The sequence below is a fragment of the Sphaerodactylus townsendi genome, linkage group LG01, assembly GCF_021028975.2.
Source record: "Sphaerodactylus townsendi isolate TG3544 linkage group LG01, MPM_Stown_v2.3, whole genome shotgun sequence".
NCBI classification, from domain to species: Eukaryota; Metazoa; Chordata; class Lepidosauria; order Squamata; family Sphaerodactylidae; genus Sphaerodactylus; species Sphaerodactylus townsendi.
Window position 1 is genome coordinate 29,308,232 of NC_059425.1, and position 27,710 is coordinate 29,335,941.

Below are 27,710 nucleotides of genomic sequence, written 5' to 3' on the forward strand. Positions count from 1 at the left end.
TCTGCTTTTCCATCTTTCACAATCAATACAGCTCATTCTCAAAAGGACCGGCTTTCAGTTGCGTTCCTAAAGAGCAGAGGCATGGGGCTGAGCATTACCTACCCATTCGTTTTCACTGTTATCTTTTCAACAGCCCTGCTGCTGCCTCCTCCCTGGTTGATTCAGCAGCCTGGGCATTCAGAAAAAAAAATGTGGTTTTTGCTACGCTCACTTTGCCTTCATCGTTCTCCTCTACTGTTATATATAATTCTTGTGGAGTTATTCATACCTCCTGCATCAAGGTCAAGGCGGATTTATACTCTTTTGGAACACAAACCCATCCGACTTTTTCCACACGTACTGATCTGCACAGAACATTCTGTGCGTTCTCTCTCTACTCTTCCAGCCCACCCCCATCTTTTTTTTTTCAGATCACATAAGGGTTTTTTTCTTTTCAGAAAGCCACAGAAAGCAAAAGTGATCCCTATAGAACGTGAAACAGAAGCAAGCGATTGGGCCCCATTGCCTAACCGGCAGAGCCACTCCAGTGGAACAAGACCACGGCCACCATACAAACAAGAAACCGTCTGTTAACAAACATTATCAAGCCACACACAGTTTCCTAAACCTCTTCCAACTGCTGATCTGTCAGGTCTTTAATTGGCTGAAGGCCTGAAGACATGAGCAATGACTATCGTTTCCTTAGTGTGAGAAAAATTCACATTTCTCCCAGTGGTCTGAAACTAGGCTTAGATGGTCTAGTTGGCTCCCAATCCTGTGCTATGGTTGAAGGAGGATGGTATGAGCTGCAGAGGTGATCTGCCAACATCCCATTGCCACAGCTACTTTCTCTTCACTGCTCACCCCTCTCATGCTGTCTGTATAAAGAGATGGCACGCGCTTGGGGAGGAGTTGAGGCCAGCTTCCAATCACTCCTTGTTCCTCTACTCTGGAGAGAGCATAGTTCAGTGGTGGCGAACCTATGGCACTCCAGATGTTCATGGACTACAATTCCCATCAGCCCCTGCCAGCATGCCCAATTGGAGTTCATGCCAGCATGAACATCTGGAGTGCCATAGGTTTGCCACCATGGGCATAGTTGCTACATTTGTCATGGACAGGCCCTCAGGAACCAACAGACAGTCTGGACCCAGTTCTTAACAGGTTTGGCAGCTTAATGGATACATAGAGAATGGAACCAAGGCAAGGCTTGAAGCAGAAACAGTGACCTGCAAACTGAATCACAATGTTGCTGCCACAAACTAGCTCAGATGCCACCTCTCTTTTATAGCTAGTCTCCCATTCACTAGTGCAATAACCTCTTGCAGCTGGGTTACTTAAGTCTGGCTACTGCAAAGACTTTGCATCTAATCCAGCTTGCCCCATAGCTGCTAACCTGTTGGTGCGTCTCCTTTGCTGTAAACTAGCCCACAGTCTCCTCCTGCATTGTTCCTGGGGTTCTGGAGACTAGGCGGGGTGACAGGGTCCCCTCTGACTTAGTATCCAGAGACTGAAGAGTCTCAGAGCTAGACCCTGGCTGGGGAATCTCAGAGCTAGGACCTGGCTGTGGATCCCAGCCTGAGTGCTCTGCCTGAGCCTCTGGCCCTGGCCCTGCAGGAACTGCTGACTGCTCAGGCCATGTGTTAACAGGCAGTGCCTGGGAATCTGGAACCAAAATTGTCCATTTGAGTCTTCCCCCCATGGGTCCCCAGTCAGACCAGGCTGAGCCATAACAATATTCTGCATATGCCCAGTAGCTTGCAAACCTCTAACAATCAGCAGTCATTGGTTTCTATTACTGTCCCTGACCCTTGTATTGAGATCTTGAAGTCTCCTAGTATCTCAGTTCCATTGAGGACATGACACCATGCTGAAAGACTCCAGTGCTGAACCACACAGTGGGATGCTCCATTCTATGACTCATAACCAGACAGCCAAAGACACGCATCAAGGCAGGCACACAGAAGGAAGCCGTGTAGAGTCAGGATAATAAACAGTCCAGAAAACAAATCCTTTGAGATTAAAGGACTTGTCACATTTTGTCTTAAATTATGACAAAAGACATAGGAGGCACATTACCATTTCAAGTGCCTAAAATGCTCTGAGAGAAAGCAAAAGAGGCAAGTGGGAAATCATTTTACAAATAGTGAATTTAAACTGCAGGGAGAGATTAAGTCATATATTAATTCTGTTAGTCTTAGAATTGTCACAATGGACCAAACAGGGCTACACAGCCACCTAGAATGTCATGGAAGTAGAACAGGCATGCTCTTGGGGATATTACAATACAGGATATCCTGCTTCTGCTCAGGAAGCTGTACAACAGGTAATCCACACAGCAACCAAAATCCTGCCCCTCCAACATACACACATGTCTTCAGCTTTTTAAAATTACACAATAGAAGTCTGCTGCAAGGTCATTTTGGGAGCAAACTACCAGTATAGTGACATCCTCCACAACTAAGAACAACTTCTCACATTCTCCATACATTGGCATTACACAGAAGCCAACCCTCGGCAGCACACATTTATCAAACAGACGTTCTCTTCGGTTACTGAAGGAACAGTAACCGGCCCAGATCTGGCTCTGTGAGGAAGATTAGTGTAAGTACATCAACTGGTACAAGACTACTCAAGTGGTTCCATGGGCCAGATGTCATCTGATCACCACCAGGGCTGGACGTCCATTTTCAAACCTAAGTAGAGATGTGATGATGTGTTAGGTGGAGGGAGATAGAAAAATTCAGCAAAAGACACGCCCACATCGGATTACAGATGTGAGGGGCTGGGGAAACAAATTCTCCAGAGACTTTTTTTTCTACTTTTGGAAAAATTGGGAAATTGTGGAACGAACTGAAAAGAAACTCCTGTGAACCATCTAATCTTAGGACAAGTAAAGTGCTCTTTAAGGCAGTGTTTTTCACACCCAGTGTATAGCATTAAAAAAGTCTCAATACATCAAAAAAACCTGTAGATTTTGTGGAAATTTTTTTATTTTACATAGCTTTAACTCACTGAAAATATACAGCATGAAATGGCCTTCTTGGTCATGGCACCAAAACTGTGGAACTCCTTTCCCAAGGAGATTTGTCTGTCTCCCTCTAGTGGTGGCTTTCATCAGCAGGTGGGGACCTTTTTGTTTCATCCGACTCATCCCAACAGCAGCTATCGATCCTTTTTGTAGTGTTGTTCATGTCTTTCAATTGAATTATTCTGTAATTTTAAACTGCATTTTAATTGCTCATGTATACTGAAGACATAGCATATTTTCAAGTATATTTATTGTTTAAATTTTTGCCAAAATTATCAAATGTAGTAAAATGTGTATAATATTAAAGAGTTCACCATGTCCTGTGATAAAGTTTAGTTCTGCCTCTTGTGAATGTGTAAGTTTGTTTTACTTTACTACAAAATATGATTTCTAATTTCAGTTTTTTTCTTATTGCTCAGAGGGCAATAATAAACCTACAGCTCCTTCAAGCACTTAGTATTACTGCAATTTTACTTGCTAAAAACCAGGGAAATTACCATTTTTGATTTCCATAAATATGCTATTTAGTACAAATTTATATGCTCAGTGGAAAGTGCTACATTATGTATTGTTAAATCAGCAAAACAAGATTAGATTTGGCAGGAAAGCAAAACTTGCATACATTTCACCCCACTTTCCATTTTCTCATTAAACGAAGGGGTTCCCAAACCATCCATTCCACCGCAGCCTCAAATTGCACAGAAAGTTACCATCTAAACTTGTTCACTGGACAATGACTGAAAATGGAACCTTGGAACCTTGAATACTTAGCATAAGGGTTCTTCCGGTATGAGGTTAGAAGGGCATTTTGGAATGGGTGATTCCCACTAGTTCAGGGGTCTGCAACCTGTGGCTCTCCAGATGTTCATGGACTACAAATCCCATCAGCATCTGGAGAGCCACAGGTTGCAGCCCCCTGCACTAGTTGCTCAGGGAGGCAGGAATAATTTCTTCAACTTCCTGTTTCCTGGGTGGGAGTCACCCAGTTTCAGTTTGGTCACTTCACAAGTTAATAAAACCAAGAACAGGACAGAACATAGAAGAAATAGCAACCAAAACAGGTAAGTCACGGTTAGACGTAAACATGAAATAACCAGCAATATGATGGAGCTAAGGGAAGGTTAGAGAAGGATCCATTGGATACTCACCGTGAAGGGTCTTTCTACTGTAGGTAAGTGGGGCATCTTGTGTGGGTGTGATCTCGACCAATTGCAGAGAGGCAGGAAATGATGAAATTCTTCCATGTACTTCCTGTGAGGTCTTGGGGTCACCTTCTTCAGTACCCCCGCCTGGCATAGTAGTATAGCACTTAAGTAACAGGAACATATAACCAAAAACACGGAAGGAAAAACAACGGCTCGGCAATAACTAGGATCACTAGAACAGTGACAAAAACAACGACAACCCTAAACGTTGAACAGTCTGAAAACATGAATTTAGTTGATAACTGAGAGAGTAACATCGGGAAACAAATGGAACTAGGGAGGGCCAAGATGCCCCACTTACCTACAGTAGAAAGACCCTTCACGGTGAGTATCCAATGGATCCTTCTACTGTAGGAGTGGGGCATCTTGTGTGGGACCTCCCCGAGCAGTGTCCCGAATTCGGGTGGGTTTCATTAGTCCCCGATGATACTTTCCAGTACCCTTTTGCCAAAGGCTGATTCTGCCGAGGCCAGGGACCGAATTTTATAATGACGTATGAAGGTGGAAATGGAAGACCAGGTGGCAGCTTTGCAGATGTCTTCCACCGATGCATGATTTCGGAAGGCTACGTTGGTCGCAGCATTGCGAACTGAGTGAGCTGTGACTCCCTGAGGGACCGGTAAGTCAGAAGCTTTGTATGCTTCGCATATACAGGCTTTCAGGGTACTACTGATTGCTGCCTTGGACATTTGCGCTCCCAAGTTGGGCGGGCTAATGTTGATGAACATACTCTCTGATTTGCGTAACTCCTCCGTTCTTATTATGTATGCTTTTAAGGCCCGTCGCGCGTCCAATGTGTGCCACGATTTCTCTTTGGGATGAGAGGGGTTTGGCATGAAGTTGGGAACCACGATCTCCTGGCGCTAGATGGAAAGGGGAGTAAACCTTCGGAATGAAAGTTGGATCTATGCGTAAGACATACTCTATCGTTATGGAACACGCAGAATTTTGAGTTTATTGAAAGGGCGCGAAGTTCAGCCACTCTTCTGGCCGATGTTATTGCAATTAAGAATAACGTTTTCATTCTTACCCATTTGATGTGTACAGTTTGAATGGGTTCGAACGGGGACCTAGTGAGTGCCGACAGGACAGCGTTCAGGCGCCAAGAGGGGAACCTGTGGACTACCGCAGGTTGGGACAATTTTACCCCTCTTAGGAAGTTCAGAACGTCCGGATGTCTGGTGATGGGGGTGTCGCCCACACAAGGGATGACGGTAGCAAGAGCTGCCAATTGTCTGCGTAAGGTGGAACACTTGAGTCCCACTGAGTAGCCCTGTTGCAGGAACTCCAAGATAACGGTGATGGATGGTTCCGTGGGGTCGAGTCGTTTGCGATGGCACCACCTGACGTAGGCCTTCCATGAACAGTTGTAGATATTGACCGTCGACCTGCGTCTGGCTGTTAAGATTGTAGATGTGACTTCTTCCGAGTACCCCTTTATCCTGAGGTTTGCCCGTTCAAGAGCCATGCGGTCAGCTTGAACCAAGCGGGATAGGGATGTATGATGGGGCCCTGCGTCAGGAAGTCGGAAGTGATTGGCAGAGTCAGTGGTTCTGCGATGGCCAGTTCCAGGATGGTGGTGAACCAGGGTCTCCTGGGCCATCTGGGGGCTACAAGGATCACCAAGGCGCCTTTGGATATGATCCTGTGCAGGAGCCGAGGGATCAGGGGAAAAGGAGGGAATGCATAGAGAAGATTTGGAGGCCATATCGCGTTCAGGGCGTCCGTTGCTACTGCCTGTGGATGGTAGTGTTGAGTCATGAACTTTGGAAGTTGATGGTTCTTCTGAGAGGCGAACAGGTCTACCTCCGGAGTGCCGAAGGTGTTGCATATCTTGAAGAAGACCTGTGGATCGAGTCGCCATTCGGTTTCGCACAGATTCTGTCTGCTGAGCCAATCCGCCTCTAGATTCTGGACTCCTCTGATGTGTAGGGCTTCTAGCGATACCAAGTTCTCCTCGGCCCATCGGAGGATTTTTGTTGCTTCCGAGTGGAGCCTTGCTGATCTGGAGCCGCCCTGGTTGTTGATGTACATCTTCGCGGCAACATTGTCTGTTCTTATGATGACATGTTGGTGACGAATTTGTGGCCGGAAATGTTGAAGGGCAAGGAAGATCGCTCGAGTTTCCAACACATTGATGTGGAGCCGAGATTCTTCCGGAGACCAAGTTCCCTGGACATACATTTGACTGAGTGTGGCCCCCCAGCCCTGAAGGCTGGTGTCTGTGAAGACTTGAGCTCGATGAGCATGTAGATAACGTTTTCCCCGTCTGAGGTTGGAGCGGTTCGTCCACCAGAGAAGGCTGAGACGGACTCTTGGGGGTATGGTCAATTTTCTGTCTTTCTTGGCAATAATGTCCAGCTGGTATGCACGGAGGAATCGTTGGAGTGGTCTCGCGTGAAAACGTGCCCACTGGGTCAGGTCGATTACTGAGATGAAGGTTCCCAGCAGACTTGCCAGTTTTAGCAAGGACGATCTTCTGTTGGACATGACTAGTAATGTCGTTTTCCTGATTCTTTCTACCTTCTCTTCTGGTATGAAAAGGGAGTCTTGTACCGTGTCCAGCACTGCGCCTAGGTGTTCTAGCCGTGTGGAGGGAATGAAAGAGCTTTTTTCTTTGTTTACGATAAAGCCATGCTGTGCTAGGGTTTCTTGAACTACCTCGATGTCGGCAATGGCCTTGGGGACGGAGCGTGAACGAATCAGCAGATCGTCGAGGTAGGGGTAGACGTGTATCCCCTGTTCCCTCAACATGATGACTGGAGCCAATAGTACCTTGGAGAAGGTTCTTGGGGCCGTGGCTAGTCCGAATGGCAACGGCTTGAATTGATAATGTTGATCCTGTATGGCGAATCTCAGGTACTTTCTGTGAGAGTTGTGAATAGGGATGTGCAAATAGGCTTCGGTCAGATCTAACGAAGTCAGCAGATCTTGATGGCGAAGAGTTGCCGTGATAGACCGAAGGGTTTCCATCCTGAATTTGGGGACCCGAATGAATTTGTTGATGCGCTTCAGGTTGAGGATTGCTCTCCAGTCCCCATTTCTTTTGGGGACTGTAAAGAAATGTGAACATGTCCCTGAGAAACGTTCCGCTGTCGGTACAGGTTCGATGGCTTGGATCTTGGTTAGGTGGGAAACCGCCTCCAGAGTTCTGCTGGCTTTGGCCGGATCCTTTGAGAGCGGCGAAATGAACAGGTGGTGATGTGGAATAACGTTGAATTCTATCACATAACCTGTGGAGATGACTTCCTTTGTCCACCTGTCCACGTGGTTTCCCTGCCAACGGTGCTGAAAGTGTTGGAGACGGCCTCCCACCGGGATGCTTTGATCGTCATTGCTTGTTCTTATTGGAGTTGAAGGACTTGCCCGGCTTGTTGTATTGTTTGAAGGACTGTTTGTAGTTCCGAAAGGAATGTTGATTCTGCCAGTGTGGTCTTTGCCGTCTCGTTGCGATGCGGGTAAGGATTTGTGGGACCGGAAGGTAAACTTGCTGTTGGTAGAGGACCTGTCGGGTGCCTGGACAGATTTTGGCATCGTCTTTTTGTTGTCCTTGGTTTGGACAAGGACTTCGTCCAATTCTTTGCCAAATAGGGCCCCTCCATAGTATGAATAACCAGCCACTACGTGTTTAGATTGTATGTCCGCTTGCCATGGGCGAATCCAGGCGTTGCTATCATGTTAGAGGCTAAGGATCTCGCTACCAGTGACATGGCGTCGAAGGTGGCATCTACTATGAAGGAATTGGCAGAAAGGACCCTTTCGATGCCTTCTCTGATGCCTTTTGCTTCGACTGGAATCATCTCCAGGAGACGTTTGAGCCACACCATGGAGGCTCTGGCCACTGTGGAGGAGGGCGTAAGAGTTTTGATGGCTGCTGCCAACCACTCATGGGATCTCTGGCGCTGCTTCCGACCTCCTATCAAGCGGGTCCTTGATATTGCCCTCCCCCTCTTTGGCTACCAGTGCCCCGGAATGTAGGATGGACACAGGGGCATCAACTGGAGGATTCTGGAGGAGGACGTGAAACTGCTGAGGCATCAGATATTTTTTCTTAAAATTAGGGGGCAAGCCCTTGTGGGCAGTGGGATTGAGCCATTCCCTATGAATCCTTTTAACAAAGCATTCAGGAACAGGGAAATACTTGTCACCCTCCCTATCAGCGGGGAAGTAGGATGATGTGCCTTTTGGATAGCCCTTGATTGGCTTGTTGGAAGCGTTAATGGAAGGCTGGGGAATTTGTTCTTCCGCGTCCTCAGGGTCGTGTAAATCCAGAGCGGAGATAGTTTTAGAAATTAAGGATTGGATTTCTTCCAGTTTAAAGAACTGTATGGATTGTTCTACAGCTGGCTCAGGGGTTTCCTCTGTGTCAGAGAATTTTTCTCCCCCATCAGAGCCGTCTAAACTGGATAATTCTTCTTCCTCCTCATTAGGTAGGGCTAAGGGGTCCCTTCTGTAGGAGCCGGAGTCCTCTCGGTGGGGACTCTACGGGATCTATGGGACCGAGTAGAGGAGCAGGCATTAGCTGTTCTTTGATCTCTTGCATCAAGAGCTTTGTCTATCTCCCTTCTAAGGAACTCAGCGAAAACTGCAGGGGGCGCGTTCATCCAGGAGGAGGCTGGAGTTAGCTGCCCAGTGTTAGAATCTCCCCGTTCAGGATCCTGTGGGTCTTGCCTGTTAGGGGCACAGGGAAGAACCAGTTGATCGGGGGGCCCGCTTGAGGTGTAGCACGACTGCTCCGAGGCCCTGGGAAGGCCGGAGGAGTCGGCTATGGAGTCTCCGGTTAAGGATGCACCCTGGGAAGGCGCTTGACTCCCAGCCGTTTTAGTCTTTTTCTTTTTCTTGGCGGGTTGGGATGACTGCGCATGCTCGGAGGCGCCAGATTTTCCCGCGCGCTGCGTTGCGGCGTCCGTTTGAGTGGAGCTTCTCCCCCCTTCTTTATGGCCGCCTGACTTTGCGGAGCGTGTGTGCTCCGCCGCGGAGCCAACAAAGGTTTCGCGTTCAGGCGAAAAGGACCTCGCGTCCATGATTAACTGTCTATTTGCCAACGTTCTATTTGCCAAGGGGTGGGGGAGGGGTGGGTGGGAAGGAAAGCGGTTGCTTTCAGCGGCGGCTAGACTACTCTTCCCCAAGCCGGATCGCGCTTACTCACCTCTCTAAGGACTTCAGACAAACACAGACTGACACAAACAGACTACGAATAGGGTTTTTTGCCAGAGCCAAAAAACGCGTCTGCTCTCTGCAGAGGCAGGAAAATACTGAAGAAGGTGACCCCAAGACCTCACAGGAAGTACATGGAAGAATTTCATCATTTCCTGCCTCTCTGCAATTGGTCGAGATCACACCCACACAAGATGCCCCACTCCTACAGTAGAAAGCACATATCCTCCCATTGTAGCTTGATCATGTAGGTTGGATCAGATTCATGACCTTGCTCATCATAAACATTTCCTTTTCTTTCTTTTTTGGGGTAGGGGATAAGATAAGATGGCCTCCTAACCTCAGAGCAGAGGGAATCCTCATGGTACATCCAAGGTTCTGTTCTCACTCTGAGGAGGATATCTGAGAATGGAACTTCCAACAGCAGTATCCCAAGTGACGGGTGGGAATTAATGATCTTCAACCTCATGCTGTAATAGTACTCTATGTCCAAAGGCTGAAGCGAATGAGTCAAGTTTGTAGTGCCTAATGAAACTCAAGACTGAAGATCACATGGCTGCCTTGCATATTTCTCCCACTGAGTCCTGATGGTCAAAAGCTGCCATAGTGGCTGCACTTCTCACAGAGTGGGTCATGATCCCTGCAGGAACCAGGATGTTGATTACCTTGTAAGAATGGGTGATGCACTGGCAAATGGTGAAGCTGATAGTTGATTTGGACATCTTCTTCCCTTTATTAGGGGCTGCTAAAGAAACGAGGTCTAAGGGACCTGGCCACTGTAATCCATGCCACGGTCACCTCTAGACTGGATTACTGTAACTCGCTCTACGCGGGCTCACCTTTAGCCATGATCCGGAAATTGAAACTCGTGCAAAATGCGGCAGCCAGGCTCCTTTCAGAGACAACATCTAGGGACCGGATTACGGTCCCTATATCAGCTTCACTGGCTGCCAATCGAGTACCGGATCATGTTTAAAATTTCAGTTCTGACCTTTAAAGCCATTTGCGGCCTTGGACCTGTATACCTGATAGACCGTCACTCCATTTATTGCCCCTCTAGGCCCATCCGCTCATTGGAGGTGGACTTGCTGGTGATCCCTGGCCCCAAGGCAATTTGGTTGGCCTCCACAAGGGCCAGGGCTTTTACAGTCCTGGCCCTTACTTGGTGGAACAGGCTTCCAGGTGAGATCAGGGCCCTGCGGGGCTTACAGAGTTTCTGCAGGGCCTGCAAAACGGATGTGTTCAGCCAGGTGTTTGGCCAGCCGGGGTAATAGCGACATCTCACCATATAATAAACATCTGGCCTTCGTGGGTACGGGGGGGGGGAAGGGGGGAGTTTTAAAGCCATCTGTAACGTTTGTATGGTTCTTACTTATTGAGTACTGATTGTTTAGTTGTTTTTAATCTTATAACTTATGTTGGACACTGCCCTGAGCCCTTTGGGGGAGGGTGGTATACAAATTAAATAAATAATAAATAATAAATACCACTCTCTCTCCTCATTGCAGCCTCTATAACGGGGTAAGACTGCTCTTCTCTTTGTTTTACAGGAAGCCACAGGCCTGCAGGTACTAAATGGTCCTAAGGGTGTTGCTTGCTCCTAATTGACAGAGCAGATCACAATGTCATCCAGATAAGGGTGGATTTGGATGCCTTGCAGACAAATCATAGCCTGAGGAGCCAATGAAGGTTCGAAGGGGAGAGCTGTTAACTGAAAATGCCGGCCATTGTAGGCAAACTGGAGAAACCTGTGATACCTTGGAAATATAGTGATGTGTAAAGAGGTTTCTGTGAAGTCTATGGTGATGAAGGTCTTGCAGCATAAGGCTTTTACGATCGATAATAGGGTTTCCATGCGGGCCAGAAACCTGCTCACATGTCTCTAGTCCCCATTTCTCTTTGGCACTGTAAAAAACATGGAGTAAACTCCTGAGAGATGCTTGAGGGAGAGAACTGGTTCTATTGCCTATTCGTTTAGTAAGTTTCGATGGCAGTGAAGTGTCCTGAGGTGTTTCTTCCTGTGGATAGATGTGGGAGACTGACAGAAGCATTCTGGAGGGAAGCTGTGAACCTCTGTGCCAGCCTGACTGGATGGTTTGCAGAACCCAGCACTCTGGCCTGGGAGTGAAGCCAGAAGGATTGGAATTCCGTCAGCCAGCCCACTGAAGGAATGTCTTTGATGTCATGGTTTTCCTTGTTTGGCCAGCTGATTGGATTTGTCAGACCTATAGGAATGAAGTTTGGTTGACCTGCTGGCATGGAGGCCCCTTCCAAAGGAAATTCTGGTGCTTGACCATTTGGCCTTGCTTTGATCTAGTCTGACTTGGGAGAAGGTGTGACATGGGAATGAATAGAACAGGAAGGAAAGGTTCTCTTATTTTCCCGTTGCAGATTTCTGGACATGGCCTTCTTTTTGACTCTGGTTTTAACCAGGATCTTGTTGAGAAAGTCCCCAAACAGCTGCCCACTCTGTAATGGATAGACTATTATTACAAACATAGAATAGAGGTCCACTTGCCACGCATTAAGCCATAGGATGCTCCTGGCCATAGAAGTTGCCATTATAGAGCAGGATGCAAAGATAACTGCGTCCAAGGAGGTACATACCAGGTAGGTGACCACCACGATTATAAGAGCTGGGCTTTATATTCTGCTTTTCTCTGCCTTTAAGGAGTCTCAAAGTAGCTAACAATCACATTCCATTCCCCTACCCACAACAGACACCTTGTGAGGTAGGCGGGGCTTTCAGGAGCTTTGTTTTTTGAGCCACACCCAGTCTTCCTAGTCTGCTCCAACTAGAATTGTCTGGGGAAGCTCTCTCCTTAAAATCCAGGGGGAAGAAAAAGAGGATTCCCATTGTTCTTGAAGAAAAACTTGCCTCTCCTGCATAGCTCCAAAGTGTCTAAGGCTTGCTAAGTGGCCATTAAGTGGAGGGGAGTGGAAAGAAGCAACAGAGATGGAAGACGCTGAAAGAAAGAGATGAGGAGTTGTGAAGAAGGAAAAAGAACAGGCTGGGAGAGGACAGAAGTCAGTTTGAGCAAAGGATCCACTTAGAAATGGCACTCCCTGTTGAGGCAGGAAGCAAAATTGGAACTAGGCAGTTCCCACCCAGGAGACCAGAAGTTAACAAAAATTGTTCCTACCTCCCTAAGCAATTGGTGAGAATCCCCCATTTGAAGATGCACTTGGAATTTTTACTGGAACCATAAAAATGTATGGACTTTTTCACAAGACTATTTTGCTTATGCAGTACTGGGGCAAGGGGAGGGGAATAATCTCATATTGACCTGCACGTGACAACTGCTCTATGAATTGGCTCAGTGGCTACTGTGATCACACCTTCCTCTTTCTCCAAAGAATACAACAGTAGAAACAGAGTCAGATGAAACACATAATTCCCATCTGGAAACAAGGTGGCTCCACAAGTAAGATAAGGAGGGAGAGATTCCAGGTGGGTTTGACCCAGATTAATGTCCCTGTGACTCATCCGATTAGCCACAAGCCATTCAAGGCTTTAATTAGAATCAGGGTCATGATGGAAAGAAAAGCAGCCGGGTAATTAGAGACTGTCTGTGAACATGCACATCTGAGCATCCTCGGTCCTCTAATTTATTTAATAAATACGATTTGCATACAACTTTGGAGCATTTTCCTTCACCTTGGCCAGCTGTCTTGAGAAGATAATGCAATTAAAAGAACTGCAGCTCTGAAGTACTCAGCCAGCCATTTATACTCTAAGGAGATGCCATTCCCAAACAGACCAGCCGTATTAATTTTTAAGAACCACCTGGAGACTATCTCTGTCAGCAGAAAGGTTTAAGAGTATGGAATCATGAATGCTCACTAGTCAGAGATGAAAATTTAGCTTGGTAGATTCTAGTGCCTCCTTCATCTTGGAAACAAAATTAAGCGAGCTGAAATACGCATAGACAAACCAAAAGTTTTGAGGCTGGAAAAAGGCAGGTTGTGAATATTTTAATATAAAAACTGTTTCCATTTTGAACAGCAAAAGTTTTCTTCTCTTACTCTTACATGCTTTTACTCAGGAAAAGGATTATACCATCTCTTTCCAACAATACCACAAATTCTTAGGTAGCTAGAAAGCCAGTCTGAAACGCTACCATGTACCTCTTTGACATTACATCAACCAGCTCAGAGACACAGCATCACTCGTTTCAAGACTGATTCAACCCAATGAGTTCAAACGCAGACCAAGTATCTAGTTACTAAATACTTGACATCCACATGGCTTCTAGGTAGCAGCCCAAAACTGCCAATAGGTAAATGCCAAGAAAATCTAGTCTTAGGACCTCAAAGATCCTTGCTACGTCATTTGTACAAGCCCCCGTATTACATGGAGAAGGGGTGTAAAGGGACTGGGGCAAGGGAGGCCCTGGGTGCCATTTGTCTGTGGGCACACTGGTCGCTACCCCCCTTGCCGCCACAAAAATGCCTGTAGTTGCTTTAAAATTAAGCTTAATTTACTTCTAGGCAAACAGCACTGGGGGCGGGACAGGACAGTGAGGATGCTCTTTTCCTGGCCCCATCCCTGTCCTCTGTCTCCTCCTAGTTTTTTGAATTTTAAAGCAAGCACAGGCTTTTGTGATGGCGGCAGCAGTGGGGACAGTGGGGGAGAAAAGTAGCCCATATTCTAAAAGTAGCCCACACAAATCTTGTGGTTGCTTTAAAATTGAGATGATTTTAGTTCCAGGAGAGTGGCAGCCGGGAGAAGACTAGGGGTGGAGACAAGACCATGGAAAGAGCACCCCTTCTGGCCCGTCCCCACCCTCAGTCTCCTCCCGGCTGCCACTCTCCTGGAACTAAAATAATCTTAATTTTAAAGCAACCACTAACTTTTTTATTGTGGCAGCAGGGGACCCGTCTGACATTTCCCCAGTTGCCTTACCCATGGCCCTGGCGGATGAATGTGAACTTAAATCTGTGAACGATTTAAAAGATATAGTTTTTTATAATTTTATAGATTTAAAAGATATAGTAACTGGTTTCATTATCATCAACTTCTAGAAACGTTTGAAGTTGATTACAAAAATATGAGCTTTTCCACTCAAATGACAGATTTTGAGTGTAACTTATGTACAAATGATAAAAAACTGATTACTAAAATGTATCAGATGCACTGAAATGGGACACAGAAGACGAGGTTGTTAAGTCTGTGATGATTAAATGAGCCAGAATGTTTGTAGAGACATACAGATAGAATGTAGGAGAAAATGTGGAGGAAAGATCTAAAGTTTACAGCATGTTATAATTTGAAGCAAAATTATTGCAGTATGATATATAGATGGTATTTGACACCGAAAAAAATTGGCAAGGTTGTGTACAGGTATGTCTACTGTTGGAAGCGCCAACAACAAGAGGGAGCTTTCTTTCTTATGTGGTGGATGTGTAAAGAAGCTTAACTTTTTGAGGACATATTAAATGAAATACAAAAGATCCCGAAGACAGCAATTGGGGAAAATCCTGAGGCTTCTGGGGGGGATTCATGGGAGATGATATTCCTAATCATCACAGACCACTTTCTATGTATACAACTACTGCTGCAAGAACTCTATATGCACAAAAATGGAGAGACAATAAAATACCAACAAAGGAAGACTGGATTTTGAAAGTCACAGAATACGCAGATATGGCAAAATGACGTCTCTAATAAGGGACAATAATATGGATTTTTTTAAAAAAAAACCTTGGAAACCTGTTATGGAATTCCTTTTGAAAACCTATTCAAACAGAGAAACAATAGCAGGATTTGAAACCTAAAAGAAAACAGCAGAAATGTATTAGAATACTAGGAGAAAAAATGAATCTAGAGTTAACTTTCAATCAAAGATAAGATAGCTGGAAGTCATTGTAGGATGTGTACTGGGTTGTATATTATGTATTAACTTGTTTTTTTCTTTTTGTTGTTGATGTTGCTGGTGTTTGTGTGTGTGCTTGTTTCCTATGTGAGAAAAAATGAAAAATTATCATTAAAAAAACCCCATTGCCTTGGGGTTTTATCAGCTTGGGAGGGCAGACTAAATTTGGCCAACAGAGGACCTGAAGCTGGCCAAGGGGCCTCCAGCTCACTTACTGTATCAATACTGACAGAAAGGCCCTGGCGGGGTGACAAGATGTTATCTGCAAAAAGCTCGCAACAGCCTCTCAGTCAAAACTCGAATCACTAATCGTTTGGGGTCACCCAGAGGCAGATTCCACATGGGCCAAAAACAGTGGTGTGAAAAAAGTATGAAAACAGTGTAAAACAGTTTAAAGTGGTATAAAAGGGTTTACACCATTTTCACACCACTGTTTTTGGCCCATGCGGAATCAGTCAGAGATGTAAGAGACCAAACTATGCAAAATAACTGGTTTGGGTATGAGCTAGCAGACACAATGGGGGCCGTAAAAAAAACTTTTTAGAAGCCCTCAGAGCCATCTCATATTCTTGTAGCCTTGTCATGAGCTCACCACCAAATCTGCTCTAGACATCTCAGTTCCCATTTCATTTTCCTCAGCTCTTCAATATACCAGGGAGCTGGATTTTGATGGGCACAGAGAGGTTGTTGGGAGGAGAACCTCTCTTTTCCCCCTTTCTCTCTGAGTGAAGGGTACTCTACTGAGTAGCACTGTGAGAACAAGATAATGGGGTATAGGTAGACAGCAAGTTAAATGTGAGCAGTCAGTGTGATGAATCAACCAAAAGGCAAATGTGATCTTAGGTGTATAAATAATGCATAACATCGAGATTGCAAAAGGCTGGAGGGCACAGCTTGCCCCAGGCACCATCTTCTGTAGATAAACCCCTGCATAGAAATGTCAGAAATGGTGAGCCAGTACATTGTACTGCTTAGTGTAGGGCGATAGAATGGGAGACCCATGTTCAAAAGTCTACTCTGCTATGGTAACCCAAGAGTTTGTTTTGGTTGAGAGAACTACACTAGCATATATCAGCCAGACTTGCCTGGACCTAGTAGCTGGCTCAGTACAGGTGACTCCAGCTGGGTTCTCAGGAGTACCAGCTTAAGGAGGAGTTGTGGCCACAATCCAGAAGGATTCTATTTCACTCACCAGTTGCCTGGCAAGTAAGCTGCTTTTCCTGAACATATATCTTGTGTTAAGCATTAGCGACAGATTAAAAATTCTTAGTGTCCCACTCAATCTGCTACCTTCCTTAGCTCACAGACATGGGGCTGGATTATAGAAAGCACAAGCATCAGAGGCAGATACTTCTGTACCCCTTCCTTCCATTAAGCCCATAATTCTTCAAGAAATCAATGATGAGAGTCGATTAAACCTCGTGGACAAAAACCATGAAGCATGGGAGCAGGAGCTCCATCAAGGAAAAGAAATATAGTGACATCACTTTCTACCCTTCTTTCCACTGAGTTTTTCATTGGCACAAGAGTTAATATGACCAACCCCACCTATGCCTCACGGTATGATCCTGCCCATGTCCCATTGTCCACATGGCTTCCCTGACAACCACCACAAATGGCTTTTTCGGGCGTTGCTAGGTGAAGGGGGAAAGATTCATTTCAAGAATCTTGAACTTTACTGACTCCAAACCATGAAAGCCACACTAGCTTTCAACTGATGGAGTACATGGGGCTGTCCCGGTGTGTTTTAGGTTCTACAAAATATGCAGACTGCAATCATGATTTGGTCATGCAGTTTGCTGAGAGAGGGAACCCTCACTACCTCCCTTATGTGCATAGGCTACATGGTGATGGGTATCACCTGGCTTATTGGCTCTGGAATGCTGGGGATGGATCAGAAAGGTCTGCCCTGAAAACTGCTTACCCCAACCTAGCAGAATGTGTTTGAAAAGCCTATGGTTGAGTTCTGAAATCCAGAAATTATTCGAACTTAAGAGTTATGATGGCTCACCAAAAGGCCAAGTCTTCTGGACTCAGCCCAATTTACTAATAGGAAATTAAAAATTTGGGAGAACATTGGAAAACATCTACAAAACTCTGTTTTAGAGTAAGACAAAATTTTACTGCCTCAACTCTTTATGTGGCATCAGAAAATAACCGACATGCATTCTGTACATATGCCACATATTTTCAAGTGTATGTTCTTAGTTAAAATTTTTGACCATGATGAAGATGCTTTAATGTATATGATAGCACACTGATGAAAAATTCAGCGTTACAAAACCTAAGGTCATACCTAAATATTGTGCTAATTCTATGAGCAGATACCCAGATATACTCTCCTTTTTTCACTTTTTGCCTTTAAGGTTTTTTTTTACTTTTTGCCATTTGACTGTTGAGGAAAAAAACTAATGTGCAAAGTTTGCTTACGATGTAGTAATTTACAGACTAATTGTAGGTTTGATAAATATAGTATGCATTTCATCTTTCCCCCAAAGTTTCCATGGCTTTAAAATTCCTGGAAATTCTCTGATCTGTACTGACAACATGATGGTCCTGAGGTATTCTATTTCACAAAGAACTCAAATACTAAGAAGAGGTTCCACCAAAACACAGAGTAAAGCCCAAATGAAAGCCTATTTCATAGCACTGAAATAGTTTAACTTCTTTGCCAACATTGTGCAAGTTGCTGCCCAGCTGAGCTACTCTGGGTAGCCATGGGCTCACTGCTGTACTGTGACATGTTCATGAGTCGCTCTGTTCTGAAGGTTCCTTAACTGCCATCAATCACTGAGGGACAAATGAACTTTATTTCATCAAAGGATACAGACAAGGTGCTTGGAGAAGTTATGTCTGGAGATACCTAGTAACAGCAAGTAGTCTGAGCTGATCAGGTGGGTGAAAGTATTGTGCCAAGGGGTTATCTGCCAGATGCCTTGGAAAAAGTAAACATTAAAACTTCCAGAAAGAGAAATCATTAGATTCGACTACTCTAGATATTTTTAGATCATCTCTGATTTACGATTGTTTGGAAAGATACTCAGTCCAGTGATGGCTGGACTACTCCAGGCATTCTTGGCGGTGGTGGCAGAAAGTGCCATCAAGCCACAGGTGACTTATAGTGACCCTGAAGGATTTATCTTCAGAGGTGCTTTCCCACTGCCTATCTCTGCATAGTGACCCTGGACTTCGTGGTGGTCTCCCATCCAAATACTGATTGGAGACAACTCTACTTAGCGTCCAAGATCTGAGGAGGCTGGGCTATTCTACATTCATTTCAAAGCAGGGTTTGGGGAGAGAATCCACTTGTATAGTATGACTCTGAGTGAGATCTGATATTTCCCTTAACAACTCCAAGAATAAAAACTATGGCACCACTATAAGCATGAACGTTCACTACAGCATGAGTTAGGGGTGTACGTGCCAACTACACAAAGCACACAGTTCTCAGTACAAATGCATGTAACACTCTGATCTTCTGTGTCACTAAAAGCCCATGATAAGGGAGGCATAGGAGTCCACCTGCTCTTAGTCACTGCACCACGCAGTACCTCAAGGCCAGTCTTGATATTCTGTTGTCTCTCTCATCTGGGAGGAACAGTACCCCTAGGTACTGTAATCTTTGGTCAGTGGAAGATTGTTTTTGTTCCTGTTTAGAAGGTACCCATGGTTCTCCAACATTTGTGTAATCAGGCTTCTGTCCCTGAAGGCTTCTGTCACAAGGAGAAAGTGACAGACAGACAAAAGATGATCAGGTGCAACAGTTAACAGCTAGTTAACAAGAACTGAAAAGTTAGTTAACAAGAACTGAAAAGGTCTGACTAGCCCAGATGGGAAGTCAAGAAATGAGGGTAATTCAGCTGGGTAGATCTCTCTCAGCTGCTCTACCTTGCAAAGCAGAGATAAAAACTAACCCGTAAATTCCTGCCTAGGAAACTGTAAGGGGAAGCTGTAATCCTGCCTCCTTGAACAGCCAGTGAGAAGCACCCTAGCTAGAAGATACCCTCCCTTCAGAGTGAGAATGTGCAGATGCATACGAATAGAGAAGACATAATACTCAAGGAAAGGGGGAAAGGTTCTTTCTGACCCCAAAGGCATGTTCAATACCCTCTAGTTAATGATGTTAGGGTGATTTACATTTGCAACTTGCTCAACCATATCAGCCTGATTTGGGAAAAATGGCTTTGTTCAAATCGTATTTTTCAGAAAGCACTTTCAAGGAGGTCAGATATGGTATGTCTTTTCATTTCCCTTTAATATCAGCCTTGGATTGGTAATCTAATCCACATGTATCTGTACATAGCAGCAAATGATACATATACATCTGCATGCTCTGCTATACAAGGGAAAGGTAGTTTTGGTTTGGGGCGAAGGGTCAAGTTCAGCAGGCATGTCCACACCCAATGACATTCTGGAAATGCCATTCCATTCATAGAAAGTATGAGTTCTCACCCATTTTCACTCTTTAATCCTGCAAATTTGGAGAACTGGTCAAGATGAGACTCATAGCTCCATAAATATTAATTAAAATTTCTTTCCTCCCTTTTGAATAAATGCTGCTTAAAAATGGGTTGGGAACGGACATGAAAGGCAGTTATCAGTGCTTCTATTAAAAAACCAACTTGGAAAGGATATGAATGACTTTTAAGGACAACACTGGGGTATCCATATGCCCCCTTGTTCTCCTTCAAATCTCACTGCTGATTCAGTTGTACTATTGTATTTACACCATATAAAAATTAACCAGTACAATGAGATATCGCTCATAATAAAAACATTAGGTTTCCCCTATGATTTGAACAGCAGAAATGTTAGACCACCCACAGACAAGACAAGGTTTTTTACATATTTGAGAGGATCCTCCAAATGCCTGCAGAAAAAAATACGATTTTGTAAATTAACTAGGAGTGAAAAGGCAGCAAAATGAGGGCTGAGAATGCCAAAGACATGAAATATCTGGAGACAAAGAAAAGGGGGTGGAGTGGGAGGACATTAGTCCGCTCAAACCTCTGAGAGCTTACAGAATGCTGGAGAGGAGACTGTCAACTCTTCCTGCTCCTGTGTTCAACGCACACACTAACTTGTACTGTCTAATCATGAGGACATTTGTAGTGTCAGGGAGGTGCAATGTAGGCATCACTGACTGAACACACAATCTAAACAAACAGAGGAATATATCTCTGGCTTCCTATACCTTTCAAACTCTCATTCTGAATAATCAAAAGTAGCACATCGACTGGGCAATCATAATCTTACATCAGCAGGCTGTTGTCTAGAGATGCTCTACCAACCCTACAAGTGATTTCGACAGCATCCCGCAGCTGGACAGCTCCAAGTGGCAAAGCAGACCCACAACCATATTGCACAAATGACCTCACAAGCTACTCTCACATTACATAGCTGGGGAAGACCAAATCTCCCTGACAAAGCAACCCAATCCTGCATGCTTTTTTTTACTGACTTTCATTCAGCTAAAATACATTTAGGATTGTAGAATAAAACTGGATTATTTGAAGTCAACCTACTGTCAAATTTAACCAAAATGCAAACTGTCAAGGACAATAACACAAAAAGAAGACGACTCTGCTTCAAAGCTCTCCAAAGGGCCTTGCTGTTAACCTCTTGCTTGGATGCATTACTTCAATTGGCTAGAGAGTTATGAACAAGGGCAAACAGGGAAATCACTGCTTCCTCAAAGCTTCAAGAAAAAAACCTGCTGCTTTCAATATAAGGAATGCCACACCCAGTACAGAATCCTGCATAAGTGAAGTGTGGCACATTTACACTATTGTGTAAAGTTGTCCCCTCTTTTGTACCTAGCCAGAAAATGCAGCCTCTGGAGAATGGGAAACATTTTAGCTGCTCAGCAGACCAAATATTTTATTATAGCCATATACTAGTGTTCTGTCATCCAAAATAACAACCACTGTGCTCAATAGGGTTCTGATACACATTCTGCTTGCTGGAGTACTAATAGTATAGCTTTCAGCACTATCATTCAGGAGATTGCATAGGCCAGGAGGGTCAAGTAGATGCACGCAGTTTAAGTTTTTCTTTACCCATGAGCTCTTACCAAGTAGTCTCAAGCAATCCACTGCTCTCAACCTTAGCCACTGATTAAGAATAACCGGGATGCTGCTGGCCTGCCTAATAGAGGTGTTCTAAGGATCTCTTCCAAGCACTCTGAAAACACAAAATACTGCTCTGAAAACACTGAGTACTACAGCTTCCTTTACTGGAATTTTGCACCCACATTGTTAACTGACATCCCTTGTCAGAAACATACCAGCAATGCCACAGATGTGCCGTGCAGCGCTATTTCATGGATATGCTGAACTCTGCAACTTACAAAATCATGACTCAGCTCTCCGCTTGTCAAGCAGTTAGGGGTGCAGTCAGGCAATGCAATATCAGACCACATAAACTCAAGACTATGAGGTGAGCTCTCTAAACAGCAACACCATAAATTAGTGTATTACTTCTGTAGATTCTTCAATATGTGTCTTTATTGCAAAAAACCTAAATGTTGCAAATCAAAACACAAGGTTTATTGGTTGCATATGCATTAAGCTAGTTCTTTCGCTCCCACAAGTGACTATCTTTTTATTTCACCCTTCTTCAAAGGAGCTCAAGGTAGTGCCTGTTTCTCTGCCACTCCATTTTGGGCAAGATGTGAGGACGCTTAGGCTGTCACTGGCCAATGGTGGTCACCCAGTCCAATGTTTAAGGCCAATGGAGATTTGAATCCTGGTTTTTCCGATTTAAACCCAATATTTAACTCTCCCTGAAAGTGTGGTTCCATGTGGGTCTGCAAGAAAAAAAACCATACGTTCAAAGAACAGAGTAAGTCTTGGCAATCTGGGGAACAAGCTGCCTTTGGATTTTCTTCTCCTGCCACTGATTTCCAGACTGACTCAGGTGCATAGTCAGATCTCCAGATCTATTAAAGCTTCCATAATGAGCCTTCTGGGAAGGCATGCTTGTCAGTTCCAGGAACTAATTTGCACAGAAATGCACCCTGGCTATAGAGGAGAAAGAAATCGTCTGCATGCTTCCCGGACCTGATATTTCTAACGTTTGCCAACAGCTTTTGTTTCCTTTTTCCCCTTTTGAGTACATCGGACAATTACGAGTATTCCATTGGTGAGTCAAATGCTGATGAACAGACCCATTTAACAATCTGAGTTTTACTTGTTGCCCTGAAAGTGAAACACTAATATTGAGATTAAGTAGCAACCATGTCTGAAGTGGCAGGAGACATGTGATACATTTCTGAAGTAACTGACCATTTCTTCCCCACTAATCGTACCCCAGATTCTGAATGAGGCATCCAACCACATTCTACCCAACAGCAAGGCTGGTCTTAGTCCTGCCTTCCCGATTCTGCATCTCTTCTGGGTATCCCTGCTGGCATATGAGTAATACAAACAAGTGCCATGCATCTTTGACATGCATCTACAAGTAGAGCTCTAGAATTTTAAAGAAAATTGATATTCCATTTTTATGCCTGATCGGGGTCGTAACTACTACTGTAGGCTCACCAGCTGTGGTACAGCCACCCCTCCCCGTGCTGACCACCTCCCCCTGTGCTGATCTGAGCTGGAAAGCCTGTTGGGGACTTTCACCAGACGAGGTAGCCACCCCCTCCGGGTTCAGTCAAGTCACATTTATGTCATATTCAGCCCACATAACAAATGAGTTTGACACTGCTGGCATAATCTAAAATCTTTTGTGAGACTGGGGAAAACCTTCACATTTTATTAGAATATGTGACTGCCCAAAAACTTTTGACTATAGTGAGCTTGCAAAATAGTATTTTAAAGAGTTTCATCATACAGGGCATACACTATCACCTTTAAGATATAGTGATCCAATATGTTTTGAAAAACAGGCAGGACACTAATGTAGTACAGAGAAGTCCCATAGTACCTACCTGCACATGACCTGCTCTACAAAGTGTACACACTTGCCTGCTTGAGGAAGCAGCAATTGCCATTCAGATGCTCACCAAGAAGAGCTACTACTTCACAGGCAAATAAGCAACTAACCAGCCTGTTTAAGTGCTCTTGTGATGTGTGATCAGAAAGTAGGCCCCTAGACTTCTAAAAACTTTTAAACCATTCTGTAAACTGAAGAGAACTTCTGTGGCAAGAAAAGCAAACTACTCCTGAGTTCCCAAGAAAAAAACTAATTAGGGCTTACTCATAATACAGACAGACCATTTTGGGGTATGAGACAACTTATTACAACTTGGACTTTCAGAAAGCTCACATGCCATGAATCCTAATGTCCACTGTCTTTATAAGTAAAAAAAAAAGAGTCATAAAAGAATTACACAGCATTTACAGTGTCACTCAGTTAGATGCCCTGTGGAGAGTCTTTATCACAGAGATGATCAGATGATGTAATTCAATATCAAGTTTTCAACAGTATCAACATAAAGGAACTGAGCACCATGATGAAACACACACACCCATCTCCATCTCATTATGCCATATGTCAAAGGAAAACACAGAGAAGTGCCTACTATCCCATGTGTTCAGGAACCTTTTTTCTTCTTATCTATCCTTGGCTGAAGATCAGAAACTCTTTCAAGTATCCATTCTTCACTAGAATGATACTTGACTACCTTAACAGGACATCAGAAGTGTTTGTTTTAACTTGCATTTACCCACACACAGTTGTCTGTCTTAACTTGCATTTACACAAGAACTGTCCACACAACAACAGGGATGACTGTTTACTGAAAATGCAACCCTCACAGAGCCAGAGACACTTAAATCTGTTGACCCCAGTGGGCTTAAGCATACTTAACAAGATGAGACTATTAGGAAATTAATGCATGAAAGCCAAAGAAATTTACCTCAGGCAGTGGTTCAGATAGTACATCATGCCTGAACAGGTAGTTATCACCAACCACCACTGACCCATTCAATGCTCAAAGAAACTGGCAAAAAGGGATAGATGAAGCACATGCCATAGTGACAGAGCCTAGAGAATGAGGAAGCTGTCATCAAGGGTAACTAACAAAGAGTTGCTTCATACATCCTATAGGATTGTCACATTACCAATGTGGGAACAAACAACTGTATAATGTGTCCAATCCAGCTCTATTTACACAGTTAAAGAATAATAAAACTGGTTCTGGTGGGTTTTCCAGGCTGTGTGGCCGTGGTCTGGTGGATTTTGTTCCTAACGTTTCGCCTGCATCTGTGGCTGGCATCTTCAGAGGTGTATCACAGAGAAAAGTCTGTTTCACAGTGTGCCTATTACACAGTGTGAAACAGACTTTTCTCTGTGATATACCTCTGAAGATGCCAGCCACAGATGCAGGCGAAACGTTGGGAACAAAATCCACCAGACCATGGCCACACAGCCCGGAAAACCCACCAGAACCAGTTGAATCCGGCCGTGAAAGCCTTCGACAATACAATAATAAAACCATTTCTAGAAGCGTATCGATGTGATGATACAGATTAAAACAATGCAAGGGAAAACTTTGTAAGAATAGTCTCTTAAAATGAAAGGCATAGCACATTTCAAGGAAACTAATTGATCCACTGTTCAGTTCCAGGGACATTTTTCCCTTAGTGGCTTCAGTATGTTATAAAAAAAACTTTTTGTCACCTCAACTGTCAGTTGTCCTTGCATACTGCAGAAACTCTTTCCACACAAAAAATGCACAATACAAATTATTATGCTATATATGAACAAATTATACCTTCTTTCTGAACTGCTTAGTGTGCCTTAACTATTCAGATGTTATCCTGGTGGCCCATGAAACACTGCCACAGTCTTTTATATTATCCTGCAGAGTGCAATTGATTGTGATGATTTTCCAGGAAAAAGGGGGGGGGAGAGATTTTATAGCATGTTCTCATTAATATATGCAAAATAAACCATCACTTAAGAAGCTATCCTCCTCCATGCTGCCCGCCCCCCCCCCCACAGGTTTGTGCCAGTCACCAACATGCAAGAGAGACCATTCATTGTGACACTTCTCAAATGATCAGTCATCAAAACTGAAATGCCAACGATCACTTCTCCTGGAGAGAATAATATTTACAGAAAAGCCTAAACCCATCCAAAACTTATGACAAGATCTTAGCTAGGAAGGGACGGGAAAGGCAGATGGTCAGAAACACTCTTCAGCCAGCAGATCAAACACACTTTCCATACATGTTAAAACGTTCAATCATTCCAAAAGGACTTTCAAAAAAGTGAACTATCTCCACCCACCACCAAAAGTCTGGCCGCTCCATGATCCAAGCCTAGCTATTCCTTAGTTGAAACCCCCTCCTGAGGACTCCATACGAAGCTTATTTGTTTTCCCACGACTTTGACAGATCCTTGGGGGAGGGGAGGGGGAAATCTGCTTCTGAAACTTGCCCTAGGAAGTGAGTTTGGAGGAAAACGGAGGATTTCGTACATCCTAAAGTGAGGGGGGGGGGGGGGAAGTATCAGCCTAACCAGACGAGCAGCCACCTTCCCCTTCCCCCAAGTCTTCCCTCCCCCCGCCCTTGGCGTACCGTCCTGGCGGCCTCTGCCCAGGTCCTGCCCTTCTTCCTGCGGCCCTTTTCCCTCATGGCGGCCGGGCACTAGGGGAGCAGCAGAAAAAAAAACGAATGCGACCACAAAAGAAAGAGGCGTGCCCGAAACCGGCCCGAGATCACTCAAGGCGGTGGGAAGGGCCGCTGCTTTAAATCCTGAAGCTCACGACACCCGCGGCTCCCCCCGCCGCCATGTTGGGAAGCCTACGGTGGTCACGTGACACCTCCTTCCCTCTTCCTCGCCCTGCCTGCCAACCGACCGCGTGGCCCCGCCCACCGCCAGGGAAGGAATAGGCACGAGGGGGCGGAGCCAAAAGTAAAAGGGCGGGGGCCTTCGGTCAAGAGGTTCTGCCTTTGACAAGCGGGGGAAGAGAAGAGCCACGCGCAAGCGCATTGACTGCGAAAGGAGCAACCGCCCCACCCGTTCTCTGCCGTAAATTGATTGGACGAGCCGTTGCCAGCTACGCGCTAGTAAAACGTCGCACAGTAAATTGCCGAATCTATGTCGTTTCGGTGATAGGCGGTTATTTCTTTACTTTCGAATCTTTACTTTCCTTTCCAAGGGGCGACGGTTGATCGCTTCTCTGTGTTACCTGGCGGCGGCTTCTTGAACAGGAGCTAATGCGCCATTATTCGCCTCGGTTCTTTTAGCAACTCAGTCCGCAGTGTCCTCTGCTTTTGTCGTTTGTTCTGCGGTCGAATCAGTCAAAAGTAACACTTTCTACTAGGATTTAGGAATAATGGTTAAAAATGATAAGCTACATCATGAATCAACACCGTATGCGTTATACCAGAGCTTCCATGTTTAATTATTTCACTGGAATATCTTCTAAGTTTGGGTGACACGAATTTTATATTTTTGTGAGGTAAATGATGTCCCCCGTTTATATAGCTGAAACATCTTGTTGGCCGCCTTTCTCCCTTGTGGAACTCAAGACGGCTTACGACCACTGGCATAATGCCCATTGGGCAAGGTGGGCAGCTGCCCAGGGCATCACCTTGTGGGGGGCATCAAAATGCTGGGTTCGTTTTTGGGTATTTTAGTGGTTTTCCATTTTTGGCCTGCAGGGGGCGCAGTTTTTAGGCTAGTGGCACCAAAATTTCAGCGTATCATCAGGCGACTGTCCTTATGCTACCCTCCAAGTTCAGTGAGGTTTGGTTCAGGGAGTCCAAAGTTATGGACTCCCAAAAGGGGTGCCCCTATCCCCCATTGTTTCCAATGGGAGCTAATAGGAGATGGGGGCTACAGTTTTGAGGGTCCATAATTTTGGCCCCCCTGAACCAAACTGCACCAAACTTGGGGGGTATCATTAGGGCAGTCTCCTGATGATATGCTGAAGTTTCGGTGCTGGTATGTCTAAAAATGCACCCCCTGCAGATACCAATGTCCTGGTGCAAAAAAAAAATTGGTCGTGGTGGAGTGGCCGCCCATGGGGGGGGCATCCAACTCAGGTTTTGCCCAGGGCTACAGCTTGTCCCGGGGCTGCCTCGTTACGCCCCTGCTTACGACATAAATAAAACTTTATAAAAACAACAGTTATAAAACCGGTAAAAATCACAATCAACGGAGACGGGGAATTTTCAGAGTTGTAATTCTTCACACTATCCTTTCGATTTAACTTTGTAATATTGTTGAGTGTCCTGATTTTTTTGCCATCAAGTCACAGCTGACTTACGGCAACCCCCGGTGGGCTGTCCAAGGCAAGAGACATTCGGAGGTGGTTTATCATTGCCTGTCTCTGCATCATGATCCTGGTATTCCATGGAGGTCCAGCCTCTAAATACTGGCCAGGGCCAGTAGCTTCTGAGATCTGGCTAACCTGGGACTATCCAGGTTAGGGTAATATGTTCTATACTGATCTGTTTATTGTCAGCCATATCCCACATACTAGCCCCATGAAACAGGGTACAC

At 44.9% G+C, this 27,710-nt stretch overlaps 1 protein-coding gene across 2 annotated transcripts in view; it reads right to left on the reverse strand.

Moving 5' to 3' along the window:
• Positions 1–26,009, reverse strand: part of ASXL2 (ASXL transcriptional regulator 2) — an 87,317-nt gene extending 61,308 nt beyond the window's left edge. For both annotated transcript variants that reach the window (XM_048516305.1, XM_048516297.1), the window contains exon 1: positions 25,778–26,009. In XM_048516305.1, coding sequence (XP_048372262.1) covers positions 25,778–25,834 — 57 coding nt within the window. In that variant the 5' untranslated portion in view covers positions 25,835–26,009. The remainder of the gene's footprint in view (positions 1–25,777) is intronic.
• Between the last annotated feature and the right edge of the window lie 1,701 nt (positions 26,010–27,710).